This window comes from Chamaea fasciata, unplaced genomic scaffold (genome assembly GCF_029207755.1).
Source record: "Chamaea fasciata isolate MVZ Bird 193981 ecotype frontalis unplaced genomic scaffold, bChaFas1.0.hap1 SCAF_27, whole genome shotgun sequence".
NCBI lineage: Eukaryota > Metazoa > Chordata > Aves > Passeriformes > Sylviidae > Chamaea > Chamaea fasciata.
The window spans coordinates 3,629,465-3,646,885 of NW_027094112.1; the positions used below are offsets into that span (position 1 = coordinate 3,629,465).

A 17,421-nucleotide genomic window follows, 5' to 3' on the forward strand; every position below is an offset into this window, starting at 1 on the left:
TCACAACTGCTCCTGTACATATGGACGTCCTCAAGTCAAAGGCTGCTTTGTGAGTAAGAGTTGCATGGAAATTCCACGCTGTAGGGAACAGAAGCCATCGTCCCCCGGAGAGCAGGATATCCTCTCATTACAGAGTCGGCTGGAGAAGGACACTGGCACTGGTGGAGCCAGTTCTCTGAATTCCCCCTTGGCTATTGCCCGGCTGCTGGGGGGGTTGTGACCAGCCAGGCTGTGCTGACGCCTGCTACTGCTCTGACAAACTGCATAAGAAATGCAGAAAGCTTTTCTCCTTCTTATTCGGTGCGCAGCACAATCTTCATAATGGCAAAGACTTTCAGGGTTGCATTTGAGTGCAGGGATCTGGATACATTGCCTGTGGATACTCCCTTTCCTATCATCTCTGTCTTCATCTATCATCACCACAAACTGAGAAAGCATGGACAGCAATTAAAGCAATTGAAAAATAACTTCAGCAAGGTCCTTCATACACTGCAGTTGACATCAACCCGTGTGTCACCCACGCACAGGGGACACTGAACAGGCCTGAGCTTCACAGTGGGAGCAACTTGACTTCTTGTGTTTGCATGACTAAAGAAATTTAAGCCATAAATAGGGAACTAAATCCATGGGGGATTTACCTCAGTGATTTTGTAAATCTCACAGTAAAGCAGGTATTAGAGCTGCCTGGAGACCAACATCCACACCGTAGTGTCCCTGGTCTGTTCTCTACTACAGTATCTTTTCAGAAGTGAGAAATTCTATTAGTTTTCCATTTTTTGTTTCACGAGCTCTACTATAGCATGTGATATAAAAGTGATTATTGGACTAAGAATAAAATAAATTCAAATTAATAAAAGATAAAAGGCACTTTGATGTTATAAATACCAATGTTTCTTCTTTGTACATAATCTAGGGCAACTTTTTCTCTTGACTTGTTGCAAAGTTTGCATCATACAAAAAGCTGATGACTCATAAAACACAATTTTACTTTTTGGAATAAGCTGCTGACATGTAAAGTATCTTCCTTGTGAACTGGGATTTCTAGAGGGAAACTGCCTATGGGCTATTTAATCTTGGCATAAACAGCCAGACTAGCCAGCCCCGTGGGAAGAAGAAACACCCCACAGGTGACACCCCCTTTGGAAGGTATAAATGGAGACCTGCGGCAGCTGCCAGCCTGCAGTCGGACTCAGTATCACGCTCTGCATCTTGCTTTGGGCTGTGGGTTGGCGCTGCAGCTGGGCCTCGCCATGAGCTGTAGTATTAAGCAGACAACTGGCTCTCTCAGGGGCAGGACCAGCGGTGGCAGCTGTGTGATTGGTGGTGGTGGTGGTGGTGGCGGAGCCCGGATCTCCTCGGTCTCCTCTGGAAGATACACGACCTGCGGGATAGGCGGTAGTCGAGGGTTTTCTGGGAGAAGCTACTGTGGTGGTGTGAATTACGGAGGAGGACTGAGCACTGGCAGTTTGGTCGGTGGAAACTACGGAGGTGGCTTAGGAGCCACTGTCCTCGGAGGATGTCCAGGCATGGGATTCAGTGGCGGCAGCGCTCGCTTTGGCGGTGGCATGGGAGGTGGCATGGGTATGGGTCTTGGTGGAGGTGGTTTTGCTGGTGATGGCATTCTTCTTTCTGGTGATGAGAAGGTCACCATGCAAAACCTGAATGACCGCCTGGCTTCTTACCTGGACAAGGTGAGATGCCTGGAACAAGAGAATGCTGACCTGGAGTGCAGGATCAGGGAGTGGTATGCCAAGCAGGGCCCTTTTTGTGAGCCACGGGACTACAGCTGCTATTACAAAGAAATAGAAGATCTTCAGAACCAGGTAACATCCCCTCTCAGCTGCTTTCTCCCTTGCAAGGTTCTGTCTGGTGCTGGTTCATAACTTGGTCCATTATCAGGAGTAACAAATTGTTGTAAAATGCTTCTTGCAAACAGCTATTACAGCATGCGCCTGTGGAAAGCCCAGAGCTCACAGGTCAGACTGGAGGGTTTGGGCTCTTTCTATTGCTGTTATTAATCAGACATACCGAAGGGGAAAATGATACTTCATGGAATGCATCTAGATGGGCTCTGCAGTCTTTTTGAATTTAGTTTGAGCCAAAGCGGTGAAATAAATATATGGCAAGAAAGGAACTAAAAGATACATAAATAACGGATCACATTAATTTGCCTGAATTTATATTATTGTCATCAGTCCTGCAGAATTCCAGATAAACTTTATTTCCTTTTTCTTATTAGTTTACTCTTTCATGTAGAATTGGGAAATATAGGACATCTAATTAAAACTAAGAAAAAAGAGAACATCGCCATAACAGATTTAGAATGGGCAATTTAAAATTCAAAACATTTGCAAAGTGTTTGGCAAAAATTTAGGATGTTAATGCACAAAGAATAAAGAGAAAAGAATCCCGGAAAGGGTCTGAACAAGATAGGGTCATCATTAATTCTTGAAATAAAACTTTAAATCTCATAAGATTTAGTTTTAAGAGGCTGAGGTGGATTGTAGCAGGTGCTGGACAGTAATTACACCTCCCAGACTCTCAGCACCTGAACCATGAATTTTATCACTTTAATGTCTCCACTGCCCTTCCCTGAACATTCCTGTGAGTGCTGCACCCCTCAGGTCCCCATCCCTAATATCCAGGATTTTAAAAAAAGAGAGGGGGGAAGAGGGACTGGTTGCACCAGGCAATGGGTGCCTTGAGCCCAAGGACATGGAGCAGAGACCAGGAACAAATGCTCTTTTTCCAGATTGTCTGTGCAACCATAGACAACAACAAGATCATTCTGAACATCGATAACAGCAGGATGACAGCCGACGATTTCCGAGTGAAGTGAGTACCCGGGGCTGTCCCCTCCTCTGTCACTGCCCTCAGGGCTCTCAGCCGATCTCCTGTGACCCAGGATAGGCTGGAGGCTGTGCAGAAGAATTCTCTCATCCATTGTCCCCAGAGCTGCCCTAATTAGCGGCAGTTCCAGGAGGGGAAGTTTGGGATGCCAAGCCGGTTTTGAGTAGAGATTAAAGGAGGCAGAATGATCTGCAGACTGGGAGCAGTGAGCGTTCAGCTGATCTGCTGCTCCAGCATGTGCCGTCTTTCAGAGGGGAAGGTTTTGATTTTTCCTGCCAGAGCTCAGAAATGCTGGTGGTGTCAGACACTGACTGCTCTTTCTTTCTTGCCTCCTCTCTCGCAGGTACGAGACGGAGCTGGCCCTGCGCCAGAGCGTGGAGGCCGACATCAACGGGCTGCGCCAGGTGCTGGACCAGCTGACGCTGTGCAGGTCTGACCTGGAGGCACAGCTGGAGTCGCTGCGAGAGGAGCTCTGCTGCCTGAAGAAGAACCATGAGGAGGTAGGTCCTGCCCTCTCCTGTACAACGCGTTCGCTCCTGCGGGATCCATCACCCCGGGGTGCTGCTGCGGAGGGCAGCGGTTGGTGGAGACCACCGTGTGACCCAGGAGCTCTGAAGGTCCATCAGAGAGGGGCTCTGCAGGGCTCTGCTCCCTGTGGGGGAACTTGGCTCCCTCAGTTCTTTCCTTCGTTTTAAACCTGACCTGATCTGGATGGTGTTTCCAGGAAATGTGCTGTCTGAGGAAGCAATCGACTGGAGATGTGAGCGTGGAGGTCAATGCCTGCCCTGGCCCAGACCTGAGGAAGATCCTGGAGGAGATGAGGTGCCAGTATGAGACGCTGATTGAACGCAATCGCAAAGAAGTTGAGGATTGGTACGAGTGCAAGGTGAGTAAATTCCCACAGCACTGACTTTCCCTGGCTAACACCCAGGCAATCATCCCACAGGGATTTGTTGCATGGAAAAACCACACAAAAGACTGTGAGAACATTTAGCATTGGTTCACACTGACCAAGTGACACAAGGGAGGGACACTGCCACCCTGTGTCCTTGTCATGTGCTGAAGGAAGTGCTGCTTGTTGGTGGGGCTTGAGGTACGAATTCTTTACAAAGCAGTAAGTGATGAGAAGAACTGGAAGCAGCACTATTAGAAGAGCAAAAGGAACAATCAGCCAGGTTTATACCACCATTAGGATGCGAGTTTTCACCCAAACATTTCTCATTTCATGTCTTTATTAACTTCTTTGCTCTATTCTTAATACTTGATCCAACTTATACTGCACGTTCCCTGAAGCTCTTTATCCTGCATTGGTGATTTCAGATTGAGGAGGTGAATCGGGAGGTTATTACAAGTGGTCAGGAGGTGGAGACGTGCAACAACCAGGTGACTGAACTGAGACGCCAATTGCAAGCCCTGGAAATTGATCTCCAAGCTCAGCTCAGCCAGGTGGGTGATGAGCTGGAGCAAACCTCATCCACCTCACAGAGGTCATAGCTAAATGCAGTGTTTCTCCTGCCTGTATTTGCCTTATGTCTCATGTCACTCCTCAGAGGGACAATCTGGAGTCCTCGCTGGCGGAGACGGAGTGTCGCTACAACAACCACCTTGCTGAGCTGCAGAGCCAGATCACCTGCGTGGAGCAGCAGCTGGCCGACCTGCGGGCAGAGATGGAGTGCCAGAACCAAGAGTACAAGATCCTGCTGGACGTCAAGTGCCGCCTGGAGCAGGAGATCCACACGTACCGCTGCCTGCTGGAGGGCGGCCAGCAGGACCTTATGTAAGTGGGCGTGAGGCACAGCAAAAAAACCCCCATAAAATACCCATGTGCTGGTCATTTCAACATAAGAGCAAAGTGAAAGACCTGCCAAGGTCCTTCTCCCTTACTGACCTATTTGGCCTGCCTGGTGTCATGGTGGTTACCTGCTTCCTCCCCTGTGCCAATTGCTGCCACAAGGAGAATGGTCACTGCAACATTTTGCCAATTTTCTGCCAAAAAAGGAAGGAGACTGAGAGCAGCAGAACACTGAAAATCTGTAATTCTAGTTTATCTGTCATTTCCCTCACTAAAATGTTATTTTCCTGTCTCCTCAGTCAGCAAGGAGGAATTGGTCAGTCTTCAGGTTTAGGAGGAGGAGTTGCAAGAAGCAGTGGGATAGGAGGAGGAGGCATCATTAGGACAAGCCACACTTACACTTCGTCTGCCCAGATCCCATCCTGTGCAGCTGCGGAGATCCAAGGTAAGAACTGTTCCACTCTAAACATTTCCACAGTCTTCTCTGCTCTAATGCAACTCTGACGGGCTGGAAGAAAGATCTTTGCCATGTAGCTCACAGGTGCTACTTGAAAGTTTTATTGTCAGGCCCCTGGGAAATACAGGACAGGAGCCACACAGGAGTGGCTGAGAGGAGAGCTTTTGGGAGCTGGGGCTGTGCTGGGATGCATGAGAATTGCCAAAGGGAAAAGAGATAGAAGGGAGAGGGGCAGAGCCAGCAGGCAGGCAAGCCATGGGGAACATGGAGAAAGGACTGATGTGAAATGTGGGACAAAAGAAAGTGCAGGAGAAAGAAAAGTACTCAGAAATCAGTTGGAGGGGAAAAAAAAAAGAAAAAAAAAGCAGGAATCACGGGAATACTGGCAGATAACTACTAGTCCTAATTCAAGGGGAAACTTCCAGCCAAACTGAAAAGGAAAGAAGGAAATGCAGTGACAGTTGGTCCAGAAGAATGACGTGAGCAGGGGCTTTGGTCTGGCATGGACCTCAATGCCATTCCCTCATCCAGATTGCTGCTGGAGCAATGTCTGCAGCTTCCACCTTTTGGCATTTTGATGCAGCCTGTGCTGCAGCCAGTGACAGATCCATCTGCCAGGCTGGCAGGAGCCATCAGATCTTCCCAGGAAGGGGCAGTATTTATCTGAAATTCTAATTGAATTGGCTTGTGAAACGATCACGTGTAGGGAATGACAGTGTGGGAAAGAATCTATTTTTGCTATAAACACGGTAATGTTTCCTTTGATCTCTCCAGTGCCTTGCCGAAGGATTTGTGATTAAACAGAGAAATGAGAATATTCAATAAGAGAAGCCTGAAGCAGAGCTACGGATGAAGAGAGAGAATATTTACTGCATGTGTTTGCAGAGAGCACAGGGCGTGCTCATCTGTGTTGCTCAGCTGTGCTAAGCAATGTGTCAGAGGGATGAGCAGAGCATTGGGCCACATTCTGCTTTATTTTGCTATTTGCTTTTCAGCCCGTGTTGCTGTGTGTGGCCCAGCACCATGACTATTGCTGTAGTCAGCCAGGGCTATGATCACTTATGTACCTGCTGGTGAAAAATGTCTCTAATAAAACTTTGCTTCTGCCTGATGCAATCAAGAACCTGTGTCTGAAACTGAGTTTCTTTTTAACACGAGGTGCTGATCCATGAACGAGGGGCACGTAAACTGGTCAGGATCATCCTGCACTGGGAACAAAGCTGCTTTGCCAGTGGGAGCCAGAGAGTGCCCTTGCTGACCTGGCAGTTCTTGTCCAGCTCTTCCCTTTTGTCACAGCCTGAGGCAGATGTTGCCCATTCCTGTGTGACAACTGCCCTGACCCCCACGGACAGGCAGGTCAGGCAGAGGCCTGTGTCCTTTCCACAAGCATTGGGCTGAAACACAGTTTTAGAAGAATTTTGAAAGTCAGTGATGGAACATCTGGAGACAGTTTGCCGTGGTCCCAGTCTCGTGCTGACACATCTGGGCTGAGCCCTCTCATGCTCCATCCCCCAGCCTGGGAAGTATTGAGGGTGAAATCTTGGTCTCCACAACTGATTCAATTTCTGCTGACATGGCTTATATTCAAACCTACCCCATTCATTTTATGGGAATCTTCACACTGGGAAAAGGACTGGAGGCAAAAGGTTTATCTCCTCTTTGCACACAGTCACTGAATCATTTACTGGTCATCCTCTGATTACCAAGAGTTTCAACCAGAACAGCAAGAGTGGTGGAAAGATCATCTTTGCATTATACACGCCTTGTCTGGGGAGCTGCAGAGGGCAGGGTGGGAACTGGGAAAGTGCAGCTTAACAGAGAATAGAATGGAATGGAGAAAAAAGCCAGGTAGGGCCTTTGGACACCCGGAGTCACCTAATTGTCTCAGACAAGGCAGGTCAGTCCCTCCTTGGCCTTGACCAGCAGCTGTGTAGCTGGTGCTGACCTGGTTTTGTCCTGGTGCTGACCTGCCAGAGCAGCTGTGGGCCACAGTGAGCTGACAGAGTCACTCTGAGTTTGGAGAACTGGCAGTTCAGAGTATTATGAGGGTGTTTTGAGGATTAAATTGTTGGTCCAGAAAGCCAAGCAGTGGTGGTTTTGACAGTGGTGTGGCTCTTACAGTCACATTCACCTGTGAGATGACCCAGTAAAGCAAAACTCCTGGTTATTCCTTTTCCATCAAAGGCTGGAGGTTATGGAACAGCCGGACCCAGGGCAGGAGGAGAACAGGTACAAAGACAAAACCACTTCAGGACATACAGTATAGTGTGTCTTTTTTATTGCCAGTTCTTTTATAGAGACACCAATTTCTCTGATGATACAGAAATAGACTTAACATGGTAGCAAGTGCCTGAAGTAGTTCTACCACTAATGTCTCAGGGACCAGGTGAAAGGTGCCCCTCTCCTGTTGTGAGAGGCCGTAGAGAGAAGATGTCTCAGTGATATTTCTTTATTTCAGCTACCAGACACTAAGTTTAATAATATCCATGGGCAAGACAAGATAATGCAGCACTGGAACACCTGCAATGACTCAGAGGAGTGGCCAAAGGTCGAAGTTTTTAAACCAAGACAAATTAAGCCTTATTTAAAGTTCAGTTCCAGTTCTACAGGAAGTCCCACACTTGATGCAGAATTCCTTCAGTAGACCTGTGCCAGTGCTTCACAAGAGATCAAAAGAGATACAAATTGTGGCTGTAAGGGCAAATTTCCTTGTGTTGAACTCCAGTGGGTATCCCAGTTGTTTTCAGAGCTCTGGCTGTGAAGTTGAAAATCAAATCTTTCCCTTTCCATTCCCATTGTCTCCTCCTGCCTTTTTCAGTGCAAAGACCCACTGCCTTTTTCAGTGCAAAGTGAGATAACCCACTGCTGCCCTTTTCGGCCTCAATCCTTTCCAATCTATGAGTCCTCACACTCTTCTTTCTAAAAATATAAGGACACTGCACTGAGACTCTTCCAGTTTCCAATCTTCTGGAAACTCTTGGCTACCTGTGGTTTGTAAAAGCTTCCCAGTCTCTCCTGGCAGCCCCAGCTGATTCCCACCAGTTCCTCCTCTTGTGAACTGCTACTGACATCTAGCTGCTCCTCCAGATTCCCTAGGCTCATATCAAAGACCTCCCCACCCTTCCCACCACATCCAGCAGGTCCAAAGCGTGCACTTTCACAAAGGAGCTGTCCTGAATTCCTGAGAGGTGAAAGAGACCTAATGACATGGCCAGAAAGACTGTAATGATCAAGAAATTATGAATATGCCTCTGGAAAGCCCTTGGGGGGTACAGCCTCAGCTGCTGGGACGCTGTGATGTTGTTTGTGGACCTACAGGTTGGGATGAGTCTGGAAGGCAGCTCAGGAGAGGCAGGTTGTGATTAACAGTTCCCCAGAAGAAAACACCCTGGAAACACTTCATTTATTAAAGAGCTGCAAATTATGGAGCTGCAAACATTGGAAACTACATTTCCATACCATTTCCCTATTTCTTTGTACTGATGAGACAGACCCAGGAAGCTTATGAGTTCAAGTAACTGAATGAAAACATGAAGGAAAGCTTAATTTAATTTTTTCAGGTCTCGGAACAATTACTTAGTTTCTCTAATGCCCTCATTTCCTGGAGATGAACAGGAAAAATAATAAGACAGAGGGAAGTGTGTGAGGAGCGAAGCTCCTGGGCATGGGTGGTTGCTGCAGGCACACAGAGGTGTGAGGGGCAGAGGGGACCGAGGTGTCTCGGAGGAGCAGGAGCGTCCCCAGCGTGCAGACACCCTGCACTCCCACGGAGTACAAGTCATCCTGTGTTTCTGCCTGCGCTACACTGATGTGCTGTGTGATAACTGCGGGGCTGGGGAAGGAATGTGTGCTCACTCAGGAGAGATGCTTGCTGAACACAGCTGTTGGGAAACTCCCGAGGAATCATCCACAGACCAGGAGAAGCTTCCAGCGATGCAGCTTACAGCAGTTTCGGTTTGCTCCTGCCACCACACCCTGACTCCCAATTATGTTCTTCAGTCCTAGGAATGAAATCCGGTGATTCCTTCCTATACACAATAACTTTATTAGAGCTTTTACCTATTCTGAGCTTTGTTTCTGTGTGTTTTGGGGCAGAGGGAGGCCCAGTGTGTCAGGCAGGGCAGGCCGACATGCAGGCACCGTGGCTAGGTCCAGCTGCAGCTTGGCTGGCGGCAAGTGCTTTGTCTTGGAGTAAATCACTCAGGGAAACCTCTCCACATCCGTCTCCAGCCTGCTGGAGAGATCACTGGAATGCTTCTGCCTTTCATGGCATGGATAAGGAACATCCAAGGAGGAAAATAAAAGGGGAGACATCTTTTCAACAGAAATAAGAGTAAGAGCAATAAAATGATGAGTAAATCCATGAATACTGGGATAAGTCAGTCATGAAGAAAATGGGATCATTTACCTGCCACAACAATAGCTATTCCAATCCACAATCCTGACACTGAGTGAGGATTTTAGTAAGAGTTTAAACTCACTTTTCCCTGCTGAAGGAGATTTGGAGAATTTCTTACAAGGAACAGTTGGGTTCAGAAAGCCATGGAATGCCTGTCTCTTGCTCCATGGCCACTGGAAAGGGGCTCCCTAGGGAGAAGGCCAGTGCTCTGGAGCCTCAGCAAAACATCTCATGAAGAGAAGCTCAGCATGAATTTTGATTTAAAAAGTGTGAAAGGATTCTTACTTTTTATTTTCCTTGCTTAGTTGAGATTTGGAAACATTACTGATAGAGAGCCTCCAGTTTGTACCAAATCAAGCTTCTCCAGCCCAGGTAGAACTGCACAGGGCAGTGACTGCTCTGCAGCTCTATCAGCAATTCTGTCTTTATATGTCCCAGGACAGCAATCCCAAAGCTCTGATTAAAATGCAGCACGTATTGACAGAGAAATTGGCCATAAGATGTTTCCACTCCCATCCACTGTTTCAAAACCACCCTTTCCCAGCAACAATTACAATCCATAATGAGGAGAAGTGCAGAAATTATCTTTCACTAAACAACAGGAAATATTTAAAGCACTTTTACCTTCCTTTACACTCTCCACATAATGAAACAAATCCTTTGTGAATTACTGGAGAGCCACAATCATGTATGAAGAACCTTTCATCCGTGTCCATTAAGAGATCCCTCCTTGGTCTCACTTGTCTCGCAGCAGAGTATTTCAGATTTGTCATTTTGCCAGTGGAGAGATTGAAAGGTTAATCTCTGTGTCTCTGATCTTTCCAGAGTTCTTACATCATTCTTCATACATCATTCGAAAAGCAAACTTAGTATTTCTTCTTTCTTTTTCATCTTACATATTCCAACCTCAGCACCTTGCATGAAAATTGCTTATTCAACTCAAAATAAAATGAAAATAAATTAATGAGAGATAAAGAGCTCTTTGATGCAATAACCTTTAATGATTTCTTCCTGGTATGTAATTTAGGACAGTGTTTTTCCTGGCTTAATGCTGTAAGTTTGCATCATAAACAAAAAGCTGATGATTCATAAAACATTATTGCTAATGTATTTTTGAAATTAGCAAGAGACATGTAAAGTATCTTCCTTGTCTACCAGGCTTCTTGAAAGGAAACTTCCCTTTGAGAAATTATTCTTGGCACCAATGGCAGGAGTAGCCAGCCTTATGGGAAGAAGAAGCAGTGGAGACACCCACTGTGGAAGGTATAAATAGGGATCGGCGGCCACGGCCAGCTTGCAGTCTGATTTCGTATCAAGCTGTGCATCTTGCTTTGGGCTTCTGCTTGCGTTTCCAACCGCTGTCGCCATGAGTTGCAACATTAAGGAGACTATTACTGTGTCTAGCAAAGGCAGGAGCAGCGGTGGCAGCTGTATCATTGGTGGTGGTGGTGGAGCACGGATTTCTTCCTTTGGCATAGGCAGTGGCAGAGGTTTTTCTGGAAGGAGTTACTGCGGTGGAGTGAATTATGGAGGGGGACTGAGTGTTGGTAGCTTGGCTGGTGGGAACTATGGAGGTGGCAACTGCTATGGCAATGGCCTTGGGTTTGGCATCGGAGGTGGTGTGGTTGTTGGGGGTCTTGGTAGCGACTGCTTGCTTTCGTCCTGTGATGAGAAGGTCACCATGCAAAACCTCAATGACCGTCTGGCCTCCTACCTGGACAAGGTGAAGTGCTTGGAGAAGGAGAATGCTGAGCTGGAGTGCAGGATCAGAGAGTGGTATGCAACACAGGGCCTCTCCTGTGAGCCCCGTGACTACAGCTGCTACTACAAAGAGATTGAAGATCTTCAGAACCAGGTAATCTTCCCTTGGGTTTTTCCTCCCCATTAGGAAGCTTACTGCTGAAATTCTGGGTTGTTCCTCCCCTTTTGAAAGCTTATTCCTGAATTTGTGTTTAGAACCTACTGCAGTTGTTGGAGGGAAGTTTGGTGCTTGTGAATGTCTTTGCAAACAGAAATTTTGGCATATTCCCCCATGACATTGCTGAGTGTGGGGGCACACCAAGGATGGGTGCTGCAAGGTGGTATGGGTGGGAGAACGCTCTGAAAGAGGAAAAGGATGTCTAGGTACATAGTACTTGACCATACAATTGTAAATGTAATATTCCAATGTACTCTGAGGAAATGCAGTGGTGTCAGCACCACAGAAAAAGCAAAGCAAGCTATGGGACAATCACAGACATATACTTTGGATGCTTTATGAAATGATACATTATAAATGTCTAGGTGAGAAAAACTGAGAATTGAAACTGATTGTCACAGTGACACAAACAGCCTGAAATAATAAGTCCACACTGAAAGTTATGGCTGATCCTAAGGCTTAAAGACACCTTTCTATGCTGTTCCCTGAAGGTCCTTAACTCTGAAGCCCAGAACATGCCAGCTTAAATGTCAGTTGAGATTTGGGATCTTAAGGAAAGTTCTTCAGGTTTATTTTTTGAAGCATCTTTGGAACTTCCCTTCAGATCTTGAAACTGAGAAGTCCTATCCCACAACTCTTTAATTCCCAGCCCTTTGTGGTTGATCTCCTTTCTTCTGTGAGTAAAGGAGGCAAAGCCATTTCCTTCAACTTCTCTGCTGAAGGGACAAGGTTACTTATGTGAGAAGGTAACAGAAAAAGGGAAATGTGAAGAGTTACTACCCAGCTGCAAGGCAGGAAGACCTACAGAGTAGAACAGGAGAGAGGAAATATTTCTCATGGTTTGCTGTTTTCCAGATTGTCTGTGCAACCATTGATAACAACAAGATCATCCTGGACATTGATAACAGCAGGATGGCTGCTGACGACTTCCGTGTGAAGTGAGTGCCCCTCTATGAACCTGCTGCCTCCCTCCTGCTCCTTTCCACCTCCCTGAGAGGCTCAGAGCACTAATTACAGAGGCTCCAGACACGTCTCCCCACACCACTGCGGTAGGGCAGGATGATGAAAGGCATTTTGCTCCTGGTCACCAGCCCTCCCTTAATTAGTGGTCTTGGGTAAAACATTTAGCAACGGCATTTGTGGTGAGGCTGGGGACAGGCACCTCAGGGAGTGGCCCATTTTCACCCCAGACCAGCGCAGATGGGATCAACAAAGCAGAAATACAGCTGAATAAGCGATACCAAATATACAGTGAGCAAGAGCAGGGCAAAAAAACATGAGGGAAAAAAGCTTTTCATAAGCTTTCACATAGACATGAAGTGGTGCAGAAATCCAAGGCAACGTGCATTCACCTCGGACAGCAAAATGCAGGAGAAACCATGGAGCTAGGGAAGGAGATCCTGGCACAAAGAGAACCCATGTAGGACCTCCCCATCCTGAATCTCTGCTTTCTGACACAACCCAGGTACGAGACGGAGCTGGCCCTGCGCCAGAGCGTGGAGGCCGACATCAACGGGCTGCGCCAGGTGCTGGACCAGCTGACGCTGTGCAGGTCTGACCTGGAGGCACAGCTGGAGTCGCTGCGGGAGGAGCTCTGCTGCCTGAAGAAGAACCATGAGGAGGTAGGTCCTGCCTGGATCCTACGAGCATCATGGCCTTGGCAGAAAACTTTGCCACTGTGCTCAGAGTTTAAAAGATTGTCCACTTTCAGGCCACAGCTTTCCCACCAAACTTTCCAGGGCTCAGACCACTCTGCCTCAGAAGGGAAGGGAGCTCTGGCAGGGACAGTGCTGGTCCTGGGGCTGTGCTCACGCTGGGAGTGCCAGAGGGGGGGAAAGCTGCTGCTGACTCCAGTGGATGAAGAAAGATATTAGCCAACAGATTCATTGGGAAAACACTTGCACCATCCACTAGTGCGTTTCACAGCCACAGCAGGGAGGAAAATCTCACAGGGAGGGCAGTTCTTGGCCACTGAGCTTTGCTCTTCTGTTCTGCCTTCCAAACGCCAGTATGATCTGATCTGGGATTTATTTCCAGGAGATGAGTTGCCTGAGGAAACAATCAACTGGAGACGTGAGTGTGGAGGTCAATGCCTGCCCGGGACCAGATCTCAGGCAAATCTTGGAGGATTTGAGATGCCAGTATGAAACACTGATAGCGCGCAACCGCAAGGAAGTCGAGGATTGGTATGAGTGCAAGGTAAGTGACACCTGTGCTGCAAACCAGACTGACACACACAGCCCCGAACCCAGGAGCCTTTCAGACACCAGACATGGAGACAATAAGCAGTTCTTCCTTCCCAATGAAGCCCGAGAGCAGCATTCATTATACCCTGTGTTCCACAGGAGCCACAGGCCTGTCTGACCAGTTTGTTATGTCCCACCTGGAATAGCAGCGTTTGCCACAAGGCCTTGTGGTGTGTTGTTGGAACAGAGATACTCCACATTTGGATTAAAGAGATTTAATAGCCATGAGGTTAATGGGATTTGTAAAACGAACAAGCTGGGGAGCTGGTAGGGAACATCCTGTGCACAGAGAACCTGCCCTGCTCCCTGTTTCCTTTTGCTGAACACTCACCCTGTTCTGCTCCTGTAAAAGCAAGTCCAGCATACCCAGATATCCCCTGAAGCTCTTTATCCTGCATTGGTGATTTCAGATTGAGGAGGTGAATCGGGAGGTTATTACAAGTGGTCAGGAGGTGGAGACGTGCAACAACCAGGTGACTGAACTGAGACGCCAATTGCAAACCCTGGAAATCGATCTCCAAGCTCAGCTCAGCCAGGTGGGTGATGAACTGACAGTTCCAGCTGGTCACTGCTGGGTTTCTTAGCCTGAACAGCCACATCCACCAACCAGGACAATGGTGGTGAAAGGCTCATTCATTTTTGGATTGGAGAGTGACACTTAAATGATTGTTGTTTTTTTGTTTTTTTTTTTTTTTTTGCTTATCTTATCAGAGAAATAACTTGGAATCATCTCTGGCTGAAACTGAGTGCCAGTACAACACCCTCCTCGGTGAGTTACAGAACCAGATCACATGTGTGGAGCAGCAGTTGGCTGAAATAAGAGCAGAAATAGAGTGCCAGAACCAAGAGTACAAGACCTTACTGGACGTCAAGTGCCGCCTGGAGCAGGAGATCCAGACCTACCGGTGCTTGTTGGAAGGAGGACAGCAGGACCTCATGTAAGTACCTCTCTAGATCCACTAGAAAATAAATGAAAATGTCAAGGATCAGTATTACAGATTGGGTATCCAACCTGATCTTCAGTCCTTCTTAAGGCTTTCTCTGAGATGAAAAAGTTGCCTCATGAATGAACATTCCAATCAGAACTAAATGTCAGTCCTCAGAATCTGCAAAGCAGAACACCAAATCTGTTAACTGCTGGTGACAACATTGTCACTCCTGGCATTATGTCAGCATTGGTGGCAGTCTCTTTTTTATACTGGTGAGATTGGTGAGAACTGTCCATGCCAAGGGGGAGCACAAATGTAAAGCAGCTCTCAAAGTGAAAGAAAATGTAATGTAAAATACTGTTAGGCCTATAAAAGACATAGTTTGAGACTTTGTGTCATGTAGTCAGTCAGTAGTGACATGTAAAGTTCTAAAATTCCCAATTTCTTTCACCAAATTTTTCCCACTAGTCACGGAGGAGGAATGGGAACTGGTGGAGGGGTCATCAGGACGAGCCACACCTACACAACAACTTCAGCTGCCCACTGCCAGCCCCAGGTCCCACCCTGCAAGACCGGAGACATACAAGGTAAGGGCTGTGTTTTCACAAAGGGAAAACTGGCTTTGTTCAGTTTCCTTGTCACTAAAGCCAGCAGACAGCACATTCCTAGGACATGTCATAGGCATCCTCTCGGAGTCACTGTGCTAAAAGAGGGATGTGTTACAGTGTTGGTGTCACTGAGAAATGGGTTTAAAGAGAGCTTGGACTAAACACAGGGTGCAGGAAGCAAAGGGGAGACAAAAGGACCAGTAGAATGCAGAGAAGGCCAGGGAAATAAAGCATGATGGGAAGATCTGGAAGAAGAAGTGAAGAAGCCAAAGCTTAGCAAAAAAATCTGGAACAAGTGAAAAGAAGAGTAATGCTGTAGCTTTACCAGTGGAAATTCCCATTAAAGCAAAATATTTAGGGAATTTATGGAGCTTCCTGGGTTGCTGCCAGCTGCACCAGCTTAGCAGTGCATTCCAGAAACAAGGGCATCACCAAGATCTGATTTCTGTAAAGGATTTTACTTGTGTTCCAATCGAATAACACTGCTGTGTTTTCTCTCCAGTTACCTGCAGAAGAATTTGTGATTAAGGAGAAATGGACTGGAATGTGACAGGGAAACCCACAGACAACCCAAGAAGAGTCTGTGTTCACTGCACCCTCTGTGCAGAGAAAGTAGAAGTAACTCAGCGATGCTTGGCCACGTAGCTAAAGGGGGTGTCAGGAGCCACCTCCTCTGTTCTGCTCTTCTGTTCTGCAATGCTGTAACCTCTAGAAGTTACCTGAGTTAGTCAGGTCACTTATGTACCTGCTGGTGAAAATGTCTCTAATAAAACTTTGCTTCTGCCCGCAATCAAGAACCTGTGTCTGAAACTGAGTTCCTTTCAAACACCAGGTGCTGATCCATGAACAAGGGGCACCTAAACCAGTCAGGATCATCCTGCACTGGGAACAAAGCTGCTTTGCCAGCAGGACAGACTGCCCTTGCTGACCTGGCAGGTCTTGTCCAGCTCCTCCCTGTTGTCACAGCCTGAGGCAAATGTTGCCCATTCCTGTGGCACGAGAGGAGTCAGACAGGCAGAGCTGGAGCTCATCAGTGAAAGCACAGCGACAGAAATTTCCAGGGCTCAGGCAGGTGTGTATTCACACACAGGCACCACCTGAGCAGCCATCTCTAGTGCTCATCTCCAGCTGCTCTCCAGATGTGTCAGGTGTTAAACTGGGATATGTGCTGGTGCTGGGGAGCATGATGTCTGTCACACACGTCTCAGCAGGTGTCTCCTGGCCCTGCCTGTCTCCTGGACTTGAGCAGTGTGAGCGTGTCTGAGTGGGGTACTGTCCCCGGGCAGAGCAGACCCAGCTCCTCTGTGTCAAACCGCTGCCCGGGGAGGGGCACCCTGCGAGGACAGTGCCCCTCTCCTGGGTGCCTGTCAGCAAAGCAGCAGGTGCTGAGATGGCAGACGTTCTCAGCAACCTCCTCTGCTCATCAGCCAGCCAAGGGGTGGTTGAACAACCACAGCTGTGCAGAGACACCCACAGGACGGAAAGGGTTGATGCCCTGGAAGCCGTTTTTGTAACTTATGCGACACGGTACAAAGATTTCTCACACGTAAACACGTGTCAAATATTTTGAACTCCTTTGTTGAGAAATTAAAAAACATTTGAAACATAAAGGCAAAATCATTTCCCCAAGTCCCGCTCCTGACGGGAGCGTGTGGTCGGTTCCTACGCTGCCATAAGCCGGGAAGGAGCAAAGGGAGGGCGGAATTTTGGCCGTGAGGAAGCGGAGAAGGGACAAGAGTGATCCCTGGCGGCCGGGAGGCGGCGGGGACGGGCGCTCTCGGGCGGCCGCACCGGGAGCAGGGATGCTCGTCCCGACTGCGGGGAGGAACCGGGGGATCCTGTCGGCAGCACTGCACCTTCGTGGGGCCGGACCGGGGTCTCCTGCTGCTCTTCCCAGACTCGAATTTTCCTCTGCAGCTGCCCAAATCCTTGAAGAAAGCCCCGGAGCTGCTGGTCGCTCCTCCCAGCAGAACAGCGTGAATCAGATCCTCCGTGAGCGAGAGGCAGGTGCACACCGAAACTAAAATCCTGGGAATTGGAATTTGGCGTCTGACTTTTCACCTTCTGCTCCATCGGCACTGCCCCTCTTGTACCAGAGAATGAAATAGCAACCTGAAGCACCTGTGAAAATACTTGCACTGGGTTGGGTTTGGTTGTTTTTCCCAGAGGAAAGAGAAATTTAAAACACCGATAGTGGGTCGGTTTTGTTTTATTTTATTTTG

At 47.8% G+C, this 17,421-nt stretch overlaps 2 protein-coding genes across 2 annotated transcripts; both read left to right on the top strand.

The window, feature by feature from the left end:
• The first annotated feature begins 1,250 nt into the window (after positions 1 to 1,250).
• LOC136301851 (keratin, type I cytoskeletal 19-like) lies at positions 1,251 to 6,201 on the top strand. Its single transcript, XM_066205075.1, has 8 exons — positions 1,251 to 1,823; positions 2,753 to 2,835; positions 3,194 to 3,350; positions 3,575 to 3,736; positions 4,171 to 4,296; positions 4,401 to 4,627; positions 4,942 to 5,087; positions 5,874 to 6,201. The coding sequence occupies exons 1-8, from the start codon at positions 1,251 to 1,253 to the stop codon at positions 5,897 to 5,899; spliced, it is 1,500 nt and encodes a 499-aa protein (XP_066061172.1). The 3' UTR covers positions 5,900 to 6,201.
• A 4,645-nt stretch (positions 6,202 to 10,846) lies between these two features.
• Positions 10,847 to 15,977, top strand: LOC136301853 (keratin, type I cytoskeletal 13-like). Its single transcript, XM_066205079.1, has 8 exons — positions 10,847 to 11,353; positions 12,272 to 12,354; positions 12,882 to 13,038; positions 13,454 to 13,615; positions 14,073 to 14,198; positions 14,374 to 14,600; positions 15,060 to 15,178; positions 15,702 to 15,977. The coding sequence occupies exons 1-8, from the start codon at positions 10,865 to 10,867 to the stop codon at positions 15,725 to 15,727; spliced, it is 1,389 nt and encodes a 462-aa protein (XP_066061176.1). The 5' UTR covers positions 10,847 to 10,864; the 3' UTR covers positions 15,728 to 15,977.
• Positions 15,978 to 17,421: the final 1,444 nt, after the last annotated feature.

Coding starts and splice junctions, on each gene's coding strand:
- LOC136301853 (XM_066205079.1), top strand. CDS start 10,865: ATGAGTTGCAACATTAAGGAGACTATTACTGTGTCTAGCAAAGGCAGG. Junction 11,354..12,271: donor TTGAAGATCTTCAGAACCAG/GTAATCTTCCCT, acceptor GCTGTTTTCCAG/ATTGTCTGTGCAACCATTGA. Junction 14,601..15,059: donor GGAGGACAGCAGGACCTCAT/GTAAGTACCTCT, acceptor TTTTCCCACTAG/TCACGGAGGAGGAATGGGAA.
- LOC136301851 (XM_066205075.1), top strand. CDS start 1,251: ATGAGCTGTAGTATTAAGCAGACAACTGGCTCTCTCAGGGGCAGGACC. Junction 3,351..3,574: donor TGAAGAAGAACCATGAGGAG/GTAGGTCCTGCC, acceptor TGGTGTTTCCAG/GAAATGTGCTGTCTGAGGAA. Junction 3,737..4,170: donor AGGATTGGTACGAGTGCAAG/GTGAGTAAATTC, acceptor TGGTGATTTCAG/ATTGAGGAGGTGAATCGGGA.